Here is a 15064-nt window from a genome sequence, read left to right as displayed (position 1 = left end):
TGTCAGCACAGTCTGTAACAGAGTGGTGAAGCCATCCCCATCTTTACCTCAGAAAGACTCAGCCTGTCTGGGGACCTGATCACGTTACTAACCTGTCGCCAGTTCACCTAATTAATTGTGAGATGTTCAAACAGGTCTTTTCTTTTAGCATTTCAGAACTTTTGATATATTGTCTTTGTGCTATTTTCAATTAAATATGGGATTTCAGTGTTCTGCAAATCATCACATTCTGATTCCATTTACATTTTACACAGAATCCAAACTTTTTTGGAAACTCAGCAAGTGTTTGCGTAGGGGTGATTTCAGGATTCACTGTGTGTAGCCTTGTCTAAATGTAAGGGGCATGTGGACAGTGGGACGGGTGGTGGGACGGTCCAGAGCAGCTTGCCAGAAATTTCCCTTATTTTCAATTCTCAATGTTGACAAGTGTGTATAATGCAATATAAAAAGCAAAAACACATACATATATGAACAATGTAAAGTCTTATCTGTCATTCATCCATTTACAGCTTTTATCTTGTGACTGTAAAAAAAACCACTTCATTGATTTGTTACCTGAGTGATTGACCCTCTGAAGGCCAGACCCTCGCCCACCTTTGCTGGGTTGCCTCTGCCATCCTGTATAGATGAAACTACAGCTCCTGGAGTTACATAGAGAAAGAAAGGAGAATTAAGCCATGTGGATGGTGTCATCTAGTGGAGTTGAACCAAAACTTTGACTTTTTGGTAGTAATACCAGTTTCAGTGTCAAGATTTCAATTCTAAAACCAAGCAGCAGACAGGTGATTTTGTTGTCACACAGTGCTTCAGTGCTTGAATGAGAGAAGTTAAACAGATAAAATAATATAGAAAATGAGGCAGACCTTTTAGAGCTTCCCTTTTATAATGATAGACTTTACTTCATCATTAAACTCCGAAAGCATTTTGTGGGAAAGTCAAAGATTTAGGTTATAGTTTTAATAAACTCAGTTCCATTGCTCAATACAGTGACTCTTGAATGTTGATGTCCCAGGCCTGCAACTGTGAGGAAATCTCAACAATGCTGAGGAGAAATGGCTTTTGTTCTGGACTTCCACTTCACTTATTGTCAGTTCTACTGTAACACAACAGAGCTGTGCTACAAAGGGCCAAAGTAAACATCAATCTGCCTTCATGGTAAACATGCCCTCTATTGTCCTGAACAATCATATTTGATGTGGTAGGATATAATGCAGTGTGGCTCAGTCACCATTTGGTGCCAATGCAAATGAGCAGGACCAAACATCAGTGTGGACTCTATGAACCTTATCCACACAGGCCTAGGTGGAGCTACTTATTATGAGTTTATTGGAATTTGAAACTTAAAACAACATATGTAGAAATGTTCTGGTGATGTATTCATTAATGTGCAATAACTCCCCGCATGATGAATCTGACTCGTCTTTGTGAGTTACATGTGCTCCTCTTAAGAGAGTGGGTAAGAGACACGGCTCCATTGTGACTGAGGTCGAACATAAAGCAGCAAGTTGCAATATGAGTGTGGGCATGAAGGATCGGAACAGATCCTCTGCTTTAATGCAGCAGTTACAGCTTCAAGGTTGGAACAGTAACTGCAGCAGTTCAGGCTCAATGGCACTGAAGACACCGTTTCACAGAAAGTGGATACTTAAAAATATTCATGTGATGCCACATTCAAGCTTATTCTGATTGCCATTTTTTCTTTTTCTTTTTCACATCTTTAAAGTCATCAACAAAACTGGCAAAAAGCATGCAGCAGATTTTAAGTGTACCATTAGTGAACCATCTATTTTCAATATGTTTGAAACTTGCCTAGTTTTGGCAAAATGTTTTGATGTAGTGAGACAAAATCTTACAGCCCTAAAAATACAGGAATCCCTCAGGGGTGTCATTAAACTAGGCGAGGTTGGTACTTAATGTCTGTCTAAAGCTGCATACAAGCTGACTCTTGTGTTTATGTCATGTTTGATTTGATTTGAGAAGAACCGTGTTTTAACGGCACAATGAAAATAAGGTGCAGTAATGTGACAGTCTGGGGTCCTACCAGGCTTGTTAGGATCTTGCTGTCGAGGCAGACCCAGAGAGATGGAGCCGACAGTGCTCTTAGTCCCCTCTGGCCCATAGATGGCATGGGACGGCAGGTATGTGCCAGGAGTTCCCTGGCAGAGCAAGAACAGAGAACACATTTCAAGGTCAGGTCACCGTGTCCATGAAAACAAGACTGTGGTGCCAAGTGATGTTGAGAGTCTTACATGTGTTTAACTGTGAAGCAATAAACTGCTAATAAATCATCAATTGAAAGCGTTCCTGATGAACACACCTTTTACAATGGCCTACCTACATCTGAGTGTTACCAAAGATCACACTGTGTCCTGTGTCACACAGGACACAGGAAAATTCAACAGTCAACAAGGTGTACATTGAAAAATAAAGAAGTTCCACTGCTCCTTGATTTCCTACAAATGGAATGGTTTTTTTTTTTGGTTTTTTTTAGAAAGGATCATTCAAGTTCAAAATGGATGAGAAATTGATTACAGTCATGGGCCTAAACTAATGAAAAATACAGTTTTTTGAAACCCTGCAGTGTATCTTCCTCAGTCACAGTTTCGAAAATAGAATATCAGAATATCGATCAAACTGCTTGTGGTACGGATGTAGGGGCAAGCTGATGGAGCAAAGGCAACGAAATATTCCTTTTATGTTTCAGAGTAGAGCTTTGAGTAACATTCTGCTCCACTGTTTTAGTTGAGCAGTCAGACTAACCCCTAATGTTACAGCAAATCCTAGGGTCATTTTTTGGGAGAGAATACCTCAAAAGAAAATGCATTCTGTTAGGATGCTATAACTTGACAAACACAAAATTTCATTCTGTGTTCTTTTGATTAAATGGTAAATCAAATCTAGCTAGGAAATTGCGAGAACAGTGTTCGGTGTGTCACAATGTCTGTTCTGGAAAACACTTCATCATCAAACCTAGGTGTTTGTACTACTTGCACTGGTTCACCAGCAGACCTTTGCCATCAGCCCCCTGGTGCCTTACCTGGGAGATGGAGCCGCCTTGGATGAAGGAGGGCTTGTCCGTGGGCTTGGTGGTTGGAATGAGTGGAGGAGGAGAGGGAATGTTGGGAGGTCGACTGGGTCTGCTGAACGTCACGCGGACTCCATCTGGCATGCTCTGGACTAGCTGGTTGGGGGCAGGGTGGAGGACTGGTGGGAATATTGGGGAATAAAAAAAGAAAAGAAAGACGACTGATTACCAGAACAACAATTGAAGATTAAACACCTACCTGAACAGCAAAGGACTAAAAACTTTCTTCACACAAAAAATCACAAAACAACTATCAGCTCACACAGTAACTTAGACGTGTCCTCTCAATGTCTTCCGCCTGCCAGACACCAGAACTTCAATCCATCCAGTGTAAGGATTCCATTAAGCTTCATTTCCCATCAAAGACTGCATGATAAAATATCCCATTCACCCTGAGAGAATCCAGTGAGTGGTGAAGGAAGCACTGATGACCTCACGTAACAGCCTGTCCTCAGCTTGAGGTAACCTTGGCCCATGTCTGCTGTCTCTCTCCTGGGAGCCGAGTAGACAAAATGGATCCTAACACACAAATGCACCCACACAAGACCGGGAATAACCTCCGTGCAGGGAGTGCCCCTCATGTTCTGCACTCGGCAAAATCAAAAATGGAAATTGGCAGTGAGAGAGTTCCTCCAACAGGCATACACGTCATCATCCTGCTGGCTCATACAAGGACAGTCAAGAAAACAAGCCACTCTATGACGAGTTTATAAATCCCTGTTGTAGGGAGACTGCGTGTCAAACATTAACATTAATGCTGCCATCAGTTCACCATCAGGTACGACAACCTAATTTGTCAGGACATGAGAAATATGTTTGCCCCCAAATGACAAGTAAGAAAAACTTTATAGTAAAAATCCAAATGCCATTTCCACTTCAACAGCAGCAGACATATTCACAAGGAATGTTTGCTGGACACCCTCATTTTGGGGACTGCACCTCGTTGCCTTCCTAAAGCAAGCCTTTACTGTTATCCTCGAATCATAATGCTGTAATTATAGTAAATGAATGCATGTCAATAAAATAATGAGAAACTGAAGTTTGCAGGCAGGATTAACATAAAATGTGTTCATTTATAGTTTTGATCCTACTTCTGCCCCCTTACATACTATTTTGCTCAAGTATCATAACAAGATTCTTGGAAATACCAGAAAATTATCCTGCATGCACAAAATCTTAGGTTGATTCAGCATCACAACAGCACTAACAGATCCTGTCCAGGAGTATAAAGACTGATAAGCCAGGGGCAGACACCCACTATACATGCATGAAAGACGTTTCATTGTGGATTTCAACTGATGTACAATTCAAAACTATATAAACATAAAGTGAATGAAAGTGAAAATGCAGGAGGTAATGCTAGAAGCAGAGGATATGTGAAATTGAAATGCAATAGATTACCAGTGTGTCCTGGCAACAATGTCGAATACATGGAAATACAGGGTACAATAGTGTGAGTATTGTTCCTTCTATACAGTAAAAATCACATTCACATAAAAGAGAAGGGTATTTCTCGCCATGTGTGACTCTACTGTGAGCCGTAGTGAGGGGAGGAGAGGACAGAAAACAGCACATTCTAAGAATAAAACAATTAGAAAAACATTTATAACTTCACCAGTTTTAAGGATTTAATACTCCTTGAAAGAAACTCAGGCATAGGTTTCAAAAAGCATTTCTCGTGTCAGCTAAACATTGAGTAAACACATCCAGTACACAGTATACTGTAACCCAATGTGAGCACATATACCTTTGGACAAGAAGAAATCCAACCTTATCTAATGCACAAGTGCCAAACCCAAACTTACAACAGGATTAAAAGGTCCACATCAGTCCTCCTCTGCTCCAACTTCACAATCAAACAATTTTATATGCAGATATAAAAAAACAGGCCATCAAACCAGCCTGTACTAGAATAAAATATAGATACCAAAACATGTCAAACTGAAATACAGAGTGGCTCAAACATTAAGTATACTGCATTTCAGCCCAAACTACATAACAGTCTGTTGCCAACAGTCAATCAAAGTGCCCCCATTGTCAAACCCAAAAGACTCAATAACAGTCAGGCAAGGCTAGTTTGTATCAGCAAGGGAAGGGAGGAGGCAAGAAGGGAGGGGAGGAGGAGGTGAAGATGTGTGCTTTTACCTGGTGGCACACTGTAGCGGGAGACAGTGGGGGCGTTGGGGTCAGGCTGGGGTGAGGCCTTGCTCAGCTCCCTGGGGGAGAGTCTGTAGGGAGAGCCTGGCCGACCAGAGTGGGCCTCCTGGTCCACAGCCAGCTTCATGTCATAAGGCATGTAGGGTAAGGGCTTACCTGCAGTACACAGGCATAAGGACAAAGGGAAGACAACCACTATTAAAACAAGAACTCAATGCCAGTGAGCATTGAGTTGACCTAGAATGAAAAGGTCTGTACAACTCAAGCCGCCACCCGGACACACACCCGCTAATGCCTATGTAACAAATATCTTGGTGTCAAATCTCAGCAGCTTACTGACAGCTGCTCTACTCTTCAACAGCAATCCGACTAAAAGGTGCTAAAAACTGTGCAAAGATCAAGCCGTGATGCAGGCTGCCTAGTGACTTTGCTGCTCTCCCTTCTGACACTATGTGGCTGAACTACGTCTGACTGCCCAGATGCAGCAAGCGTCCCACTCTGACATGCTCCAGTCATTCAACTTCCATAAAAAGAAAAAACAAACACACAAACTAACAGACACCACGGTGCCTTTTCTTCATCCAAAGACATTTCAAGAGGAGCATCAACGCAGACTTCAGCTCCAACTTTGCAGGGTCAACTAACTTTTTTGTGTTGACTCACGCTGAACCAGGTTACGACAGTCCAGATCAACCTCAAACAGTTCCTTTTTTGAAAGTGCACAAAAATGAATGGGGCCTAAAAAATGCATCAGCTAAAAATAGCCCACTGCTAGTAGCGACAGGGAACAAGGCTGACAGAGCGATGAACAAGAAGGAGGAGAGATGAAGACAGAATGAGGATAGTTTTTGTTCTCTTACCATCTCGGTCTAGTGCGGTGAGGCTGCGTGTGTTGAAGGGGGGTCTGCGCTCCAAGTCTCCCTGATCCTGCCTCTGTTTCTCCTCTTGGTGCGCCCACTCATGTACTGCTTTGATTTGGTGTTGCAACATGGCAAATCCACTGATGGGCACACCACCAGGGCCCAAAGGACCAGGTACCTAGATAAGTTAAGAAGAGAAAAGGTCCAGATTAATGCCAGTTATAAACTGTAAATAAAATGAATTCCCTGCATGAAATGAAGACCTTGGTAGACAAGGAATTCAGATTTATACAGCAGAAAACAGTAGACAATGTTAGCACATAATGGAACAGTTGGGTACATAAAACATAAAAATTAAATGGCTAACTGCATGAGCATCTTATCACACTGCTCATAATGACTGACTCTGGAAATGTGTGGGCACTCTTTGAACCTTCCTCTGTGCAAGTCTAAATGGATCAACCTGAAACTGTGACTAACCATAGGTGGGATGGCAGCTGCCCGCTGCTGCAGCTGCTGGATGTTAAGTTGGGTTTGCTTGGGCGAGGACACCAGCACCGAGCCCGGAGGGCTAAGCAATGAAGGCTTTTCCATGGAGAACATCCTGCAAAGGTGCAAAGCAAAACATATATGTCACACTATATGTCACAAACCTGCTCTTGTAAACCACAGTTATGTACACACAATATGAACATAGTGTTGATGAAAACTCGCCTCCTTTCAGGCTCGGCTTCCACGTCCTCGTCAGCACTGCAGGTGGCGCTGGAGTCATTATCTGAATGGAGCTCCCTCTCGCCATGATCTCCCTTTTCTCCTCTCTCCTTGATCTCAGGCTCCATTTTGACCTGAACTTCGCCAGTCTTCATGTCCACATCCTGAGGTTCAGTTTTGGGATGCAACGAGCCTGCATAGGAGGCCACCCTGGTGTCCTGAGAGCCAGTCTCGCTCTCTGGGCTTTTCTCCTCCTTGACACAGAGTTCCCCATATGACGGCTCCTGGGCCTTTCCATTGCTGGCCTGACCTTTGTCCTGGTCAGAGCAGTGAGCATCTCCTGCAGTGCTGTCTGCCCTCTTGGAGTCACCAGACTTTGAGGAGTCAGCCTGAGAGGGGGAGGGGGCACTCTCTGTATCAGAGCTGTTGTCACCGCCTGAGGAAGCATGACAAGTATTAATTAATTAGTATTGGTGAATAAGTGCATATTAAACAATGCATGAAATTCTCTGAAACTCACAAGACTTTTCAGCCAATTTTAATTCCAGTTAGAAATAAAAGTAGTATAAATAAATGTAGACCTGTCACAACATAAATCTCCCCATTTAGCATGAAAAGCTTTTCTTGGAAGACCAAGTGTATTATGAAACAAACACCAACGCAACAGACAGCAAAAACTAGAAACATATACGATCTAAAAAAAGGTTACCTCCACTTTATGCCTCACACATGTCTTTCCTACCCATCTGCAATTTATCCATTGACACATTTTACTTTGGCACACGGAGCTGCTGCCAGTTCCTTCTGTATATAAACTTAATTTAATGATCGTGCTATATACCATTAAAATTTGCTTATGATAAGGACTACAACACAGAAGCCACTCAAAACATAACATGACAAACAAGACACTGAACAAACTGCAGTTTGTAAATGCTAAAAACATCAATTCATGTCTGAAAAATATACATTCTTAACACAGAAACTGCCTATTTAAAAAAATCTGCCTGCCTGCTTGGTTTGCATATTGTCTACTGTTGCAGTTGTTGCTATGGTAATAGTAGTCCAGATGGTATATCTATGCAAAAACAATTTACAAATGCATTATTTGTATCAAACCAAAATCAGGGAATAAACATTACAAGCACCCAAATGACAAACACTACACTGTGTATAAGTGCATGTTAATAGAGCTGTACTAATGCCTCCTCTGCTCTCCTCTGCTGCTCTTCTGTCTGATGTGTACAAAGGGAGCTCCACAGGCCGCAGATCACCAAGAGCTCGAAGGAGCAGTTTGGGTTTCCATGGGATGGAGACAAAGTCAAATAAACATGAGAGAAGACCTTGTGACCTCCCACTGTCGCCACTGCTATCTTGTAATCAGGAGACTGTTTAAATTATATGTAAGTCTGACAATTTTCCAACAAAAGAAAAAGACATAGTGTCCCATTTCTGTATAAAAAGAACAACAAAAAACTCGCACTATACGCTGCTAATCGGCAGTTTCTTTACATAGCATGGTATCTTTTTCATAGTGGGCTGTCTTCGCCATGTAATGCCAGCAGAGATAATGACTTCTGGAGAGGAGGGAGGCGGGCAGACAGGCAGACTTGCCGGATCAAACAAGTGGACCAGCACTTCGTGTTCAAAGAGCAGGCTTTGTTGAGTCTTCAAAGCCAAGAACTGTTATGCAACAGGCGCCCATGTAGTCAGAATTAGTTCGTATCTTTTATCCCCACCTCTCCCCCCTTGCTTTTTTTTCCATTTGATCCTTTTTTTCTCCGTCTCATTAAAACTACAGTCAGTAGAGAGCAAGCACACTGCCATCAACTCAAATGAAATCCTTACATGACATTCAGAGGGCATTTTGGATCAGGCTTCCCGGCTTTGCACTGTGCTTATCATTACATTCTTTCTCTCCATATCCTCTTTACTTAACATCAGGCATGAAGCTCCACAAATCACAGGCAAGGACAAACACTGGAAACAAAAAATCTATTAGTCTGCTGTGCATCTTTCACACAGGTTGCCTTAGGACTTGCCCTGACCTCAGATAACAGGAAGAACATTCCAAACAAGTGTGTTGGGGCATGTGTCTGTATGGGTGTTTAATGATGACCACATGCTTCCTATCATCCATCTCTCTAACCTTCACTGTCATCTGCGTTGTCCTCATCATCATCATCGGGTGATGCTGTGGCTAGACCTTCACCTTGAGACCTATCAGCACGAGCCCGCCGTGTGTCCTGGCAAACAGAAAGAAGCATTTCGCATTTGTACAGTTACAATAGTTCAATGACAGATCGCCACAGAAAGCAGACAGCAAACAGCTTACCTGCTTGTGCTGCTGTAGCAGGTTGTCCAGGTTGTGACGTCTCTTGTAATTGAAATAGAAGTTCTTGCACTGTGCCTCGCTTTTGGTGCCCACCATTTTGGCAATTGCCGTCCAGTTTCGCCCATGCTCAACCAGCCCTGGTGCAAGTCAAAGAGAGACAATTCACCATTAAAGATTTGCAGCCTTTGAATGCTTGATAGAATATAAAGTAATACGGCTGAAATCACTTGTCATGTATGATAATACAAGCTAATGCTATATTAGACCAATTACAGTAATAAAGGCACTGTAAAGGCACAGCAGAGTGGCGTATCAAGGCCTGATTTGACACAGATATATAACACTGCTAAAATATCCAGTGACTGCTTCATGCTGTATCAGTGACATAACGATGATTCCAGAAGATGATCTTAATGAATTCTTTATAGTCTCTCTTAAGAATGAAAGGCTGCTCCTGCAGTTGTTATTATAGCTGATGGCAAACTTCTGGTATTACTGCAAAATGAAAATAGACTCATGGGGTCCCTGTTTCTATGGTTTGCTGTTGGTCAATCCTGATCAACATTGAGTTGAACAGACAGTCAGCATTGACGGTCTCACTAAACTCTGAAACTACTCTGCCAAGCTGCAGTGAACTGGAAGACTGCCATTTACCTTTGACATTAGGGTGTCTCTTCTCTAAATTCTGTAGCCCCCATAACCTCCCCTCCCTCCCTCCCAGCCCTGAGATAAGGAATACTGTCAGCTTGACAAAATCACCACTGAGCTAAAAGCAAAGTCCTATTACAGCTTAAATGAGGGAATGAGGTGATTGGGAGTGTTGCTGTTAAGTGCTATTTTACCCACTGTGCATGAGTGAAGGAGGAGTTCTATTGGTGTGTGAAAGTGGATGTGACTGGAGTTACTGCTGTTGGCTTTCAGTTAAGTCTTAATATGCACAATTGTTGTATTTATTGATTTAACATTGGTAGCATAGGATGGCCGCTGGCAATTACAAAGTTTCCCCAAGGAGAAGACAAGAGGAAGGAAGACATGAAAAGAGGAAGTCCTACGAAAGACGGAAAATGAGATTCAAATTTAGACGATTGTTACTAACCTGGAAAAGAGGAAGCTATTGCTAATAGGAAGAGCAAAGGACAGTCCACTGGAAATCGCTGCAGTGGACTTGAACAATGATAATGGAATGACTACACTTCTGACTGGACTGGTGATTTTGAAAAAGGAAAAGGATGTCCAGTACAAGGCGTACACAGAGTTTGACTGAATCAATAGATAAAATGACAAAACAATGGTGGATTAAATTGTAAAATGTGAGTATCAGTCCAACAGAACATGTGACTTCAAAATGGAAAATCCAGATGCTGTGTTAGCTTTCAAGCTACTAGATACTGCAGGACTTACTGTTAAAGACAAACAACTGGTGCTAACTCCTTGTCCAAGCCTCTTGTTTGTGAACATAAAGTCCACCTTGAAGAGAATCTTTGGTAAAAATTTGCCACAGGAGAGCGCTGGTGAACTGCAAGTGAATGGGGGTTCTGTTGACCCTGCCTACTATACTAAATGTACTGGTAAGTAATCGACTGTTAAAGGCATGAATCCACTCGACATCAATGGGCTGAAAGTGGCTTGTTGGAAAATTTTAACATATCGGCCAACCCTAGCACAGGTCACTGGGTATAGCAAATGAACATACAAAATTGATAAAGAAGAGATACTGACAAATGTTAAGAATGCAACATGACTTTGCTGTATCACTGACACGAAGATCTACATGGTGGAGTCTCTAGGATCGGGCTGTGATAGCTTGTACAAGATTGGCGTGTGGAGAAAAATGGCTTGATCATTATGTCAGTGGACTAACACAGAGTGGTTACTAAGCATGTGAGACACAAACAGTGGAAGATCATTCAAATTTGGCAATGGGAAAGGTATTCATTCTACAGAGAAAGTGAGTATTCCAGCCATGATAGACCCCACCAGATGGTTTTTGGGCATAACCCAAACCTGCCTTCAGTTGTCACTGATAAGCCACCAACTCCAGAGGGTATCAGCGTGAATATCTGGATCACCAAGCATGACACAGCATTATATACTGCAAGGAGAGACTGAATGTTACTACTGCTCTATGTAATCCATGACTACAAGTCATGGATTACATAGAGCAGGAAGGACCAGGTGTGATCATCAGCCAAAATGGTATGGTGATATTTGGGAGGGGGTAATCATGGTCAATCTCATGCATCACAGACGCACTCAATCACTGCTTGTGAAAACGAGTGGGTCCATAGACAGATAGGAAGTGACCAAGCACACACTGGAAAAATCCTCAGCCAGGCCAGAAGGGTCAATGAAACACTAAAAAAAACAAGGTGAAATTTGCAGGACACTGAGGAAATTCCTGGCACAATGGGGTAAGTTGACCTAGGACAACTAGACAATCTTCAAATGGTCCTTGCCAAGTTATGTGCTGTGTGACTGTCATGAAGATGACATACTTATTGTGAATGATGATGGCTTCATGCTTGCCACACATGCTGAACTCAGCAACTGGATGGACACACAAAGGTAACAAAAAAGTCACTTCTATGCACCTCAGAGTTTCCTCCTGGGCCTCTTTTCATTGGTTGTCAAAAGAAATGGAGGCAGAACTCCACAAACATTTAAGCAGCCTTTACACAAGATAAAGAGTTAACTCAAAATGTCTATATCCATTCTTCCAAGAAGTTCAGGGCAAAGGAACTCTATGGAAGATGAAAACATTTGTTTATCGCAGGGCTTCTCAAAGGCTGGAGGTCTGGACCTAGCCCACCAGTGATGGTCAACTGGTGGCCAGTGGGCCAATCTGTCCTGCCAAAGCTTTCCTTCTGGTCCGCAGAACCTTAATGAATCCAAAAAATGCATCTATGTAACTTTACTCACCAGCTGAAGGAGCAACTGTTGTATTGAGTCTCAAACTGGGCATTTTTGCCTGTTTCCTGGGATCCTGAAGGGGAGTTATTTGCTGAGATAAGGACTCATTCACTGGTAGTGGAACTGTGGGTTTGGTTTTGCATTGAGCACTGACTGCCTCCTTGGCAGAGATCTCAGAGAATTTTAAAGTTAAGCATCTGTTGTTTACATACCGTGCTGCGCATGTTTTATAGTTTCATACAAATTACTGACCTGCACCTACTGTTTATACCTCATGCCAATTGCACTACTTGCATGTGTTTATATTGTTGGATATTATGACTATTTGCACTTCTGGTTAGATGCTAAACTGCATTTTGATGTCTATGTGTTGCACTCTGACGATGACAATAAAGTTGAATCTAATCTAATCTAGTAATTAATATGAATTTTAGATGTTTTTAAGAGTCTGTTGACACTGATACAGGCTGATAAAAATAACAATAATTTTGGGATATAATGTAATAATTTTGCTATTCAAGCGGGTCGTAAAGGACAGAACAGCCTCAGCTACAATGGAATAGAGGTTCACTCTTTGGAGGATGAGACAGAGGTACAACAACGAATGTACATACAGAATGTGCAACCCATTCCTGTAGACCCCACCAGGGCAACACAGCAAGAGCCTCCATTAACAAACACTGAAACTGAAATGCAAAAATTGAAGCCAACTTTTGTAGGTGGCAAGGCAGAGTAGACCCAGCATTATGTGTGACGTATCCATCCAGGACAAAGTATGCTACTCCTTAGACCCTGCACTGTGCAAACAAACTTATCAGAAAACTGAAATCAGAAGACGGGACCTTGAGGTTTTAGCACACTGGTAGTATTCAGTGATTTCTCAGTGGGCTTCCAGACGAAGCACTCAAAGCAGACACCAGATCACACTGACGCGAGAGAATGGAAGATCTCACCGCTATATGCTGGCAGTCAAAGAGGATCAGGAGAGACTTTGCAGATGACATTGAAGTTTCAGTAAAGTCTTGAATATGGAGAGTTGTTGTAGTTCCAATTTAGAGTTACTTAAACTTGCAAACAATTAAAAAATGTCAGGGAGGAAGATGTATTTACTTCATGTATAAATGTATTTTATAATATACAGTAAACACCAAGAGACACGCATACTAATTAGGCCTATACACAAATTAAGCTACTTACTCTGCTAGATCTCCCATGTTTTGACAACTACGGCAACTTCATTTAGCAGTCATAAAAATAAGCATAAAACACTCTTGCACACGACAATCACTGTCAGCCAGAAGAACTATCAAGAAGCTACGCTATTAAAGTGTGTTGCCAAATGTTTCATAGCATAGCTCAGCATTGCACACAACACATTCAACAAGAGATATTTCTTCCAAGTTGTGGTGCCCAGACCTTCACTTAGTATCTGACACGTTTACAATTGGTTGTTCAATCAAATGTCTTGACAGTCGCATTTGTCACATGTCAAATGACAGTAAGCAGAATGAGAGAGAAATAATCAAGTGAAATATGAAACATTTTACTACCAATAATCCACCTATTCATATTGTACAAACATCCTTGACAAAGCTAAGAAGGTGTTAGTATCGTATTTTTGGTAGATACTTGGAATGACGAATATAAGTACTTTAAATATTATGAGAAATAACTCTCAAGATGATGCAGTGTAACAGCCTTGAAATAAAAGGCCACGTTTGTGAAGCTTATAATGTTCAATTTTTGCTGAAGTTGAAAGAAAGGAGGTGACCAATTTCAATGGTAATTTGAGTACAGCTATTTTTGGTGCTGTTGTATCATATGTATTGTAGTGTAATGTGTTCTACTTATTTTGTCAAAATAATGTACTTGCAACAGGTGTCTTTGTCTGAAGCCCTAATATCTCTAACATCAACAACGATCAGCAACATTTAAATTAACCGTATTGGACTGTAATATTTGAGCTTGATATGACAAGATTCAGTCTGATCACATATCTGTTTGCAAGGGAAGATGGACTCCGATCCATTATATTTCTGACTTGCTTCAATCACATATTTTTAGTGGCCAAATTAATGAAAAACTGCTGATTCATAACAGCTTGATTTGACTGTGGGTGTGAGATTACACTGACTACAACAAAGAACTGTTCTTTTCTATTTTTCTCTTTGAGTTCCTTTTTCCTCCATGAAAACTTCTCATTCAATTACCAGGCCTGGGATGTGTTAGCCCAGTATTAACACAGACGCTTATACAGATCAACAGGTTACAACAATGACTTAGACGGGAACTGTGTTCAATGTGCTTGCATGACCAGCCATGTGTGGCAGCATAGCATAAAAGTGATTTCTGAACCCGCTTTGTCATATGACTAGAGGAGGTCGTGCAGGTCTCTTTTCGGTACACTAATCCACAGACATATCTAGCATACAGGTCGGAATGCCTGAGGAGATCATAGCAGCAATGTATTTTTGTTAAGAGGGAAGCAAATCCCATATATCCACCCAAGAGAGTCTTAATTATTCCACATTAATCCCTTTATTTACTCCCCCAGTCTATGGGTCTTTGCACTCTGGGAACCCTATGTATGAGCGTACACTGAATGGCATATGACCTGACTAATGAGTGTGGCAATGCAGTCTGAAACCGGGCACAGATATGTGCAACAAATATATTGAAAAATTAACAAGGGGAAAGTAACTAAAAAAAACAGAATAAAAAAAGTTACTAAATATGAATAATAGATAGAGATCTTTAAAGGAAGTCGGAACTGTCATGCGTTGTTGCTTCATGGATGGCCTTGACAGATCACTTCTAAGAAGCCAGTTGAGCAGTGCAGTTAAAAGAAAAAAAAATCCCTGAAACCCTTCAATGTTACGTGACAGCTTCCAGTAAAGCAGCAGCACAATTATCTATTTGTGTAAATGCGTGTGCACATTCATTCTTGTGTGCATGAAAGAAAGAGGCAGGGTGAAGCAACATCAGATAATCAGAGGAGGAAAAGAG

At 41.6% G+C, this 15064-nt stretch overlaps 1 protein-coding gene across 5 annotated transcripts in view; it reads right to left on the bottom strand.

The window, feature by feature from the left end:
* The window catches only part of ncor1 (nuclear receptor corepressor 1), a 56356-nt gene that overhangs the window by 11709 nt on the left and 29583 nt on the right, over window positions 1–15064 (bottom strand). For 3 of the 5 annotated variants that reach the window (XM_076749661.1, XM_076749662.1, XM_076749663.1), the window contains exons 18-26: window positions 9149–9285; window positions 8963–9059; window positions 6817–7249; window positions 6583–6706; window positions 6103–6280; window positions 5231–5398; window positions 3038–3204; window positions 2042–2156; window positions 556–641 (exon numbers count right to left, since the gene is read on the bottom strand). In XM_076749661.1, the coding sequence (XP_076605776.1) occupies window positions 556–641; window positions 2042–2156; window positions 3038–3204; window positions 5231–5398; window positions 6103–6280; window positions 6583–6706; window positions 6817–7249; window positions 8963–9059; window positions 9149–9285 (1505 nt within the window). The remainder of the gene's footprint in view (window positions 1–555; window positions 642–2041; window positions 2157–3037; window positions 3205–5230; window positions 5399–6102; window positions 6281–6582; window positions 6707–6816; window positions 7250–8962; window positions 9060–9148; window positions 9286–15064) is intronic. The other 2 variants (XM_076749664.1, XM_076749665.1) reach the window with 1 other exon arrangement.

Source organism: Chaetodon auriga, chromosome 15 (genome assembly GCF_051107435.1).
Source record: "Chaetodon auriga isolate fChaAug3 chromosome 15, fChaAug3.hap1, whole genome shotgun sequence".
Taxonomy (NCBI): Eukaryota; Metazoa; Chordata; class Actinopteri; order Chaetodontiformes; family Chaetodontidae; genus Chaetodon; species Chaetodon auriga.
This window is presented reverse-complemented; position numbering and strand designations above follow the sequence as displayed.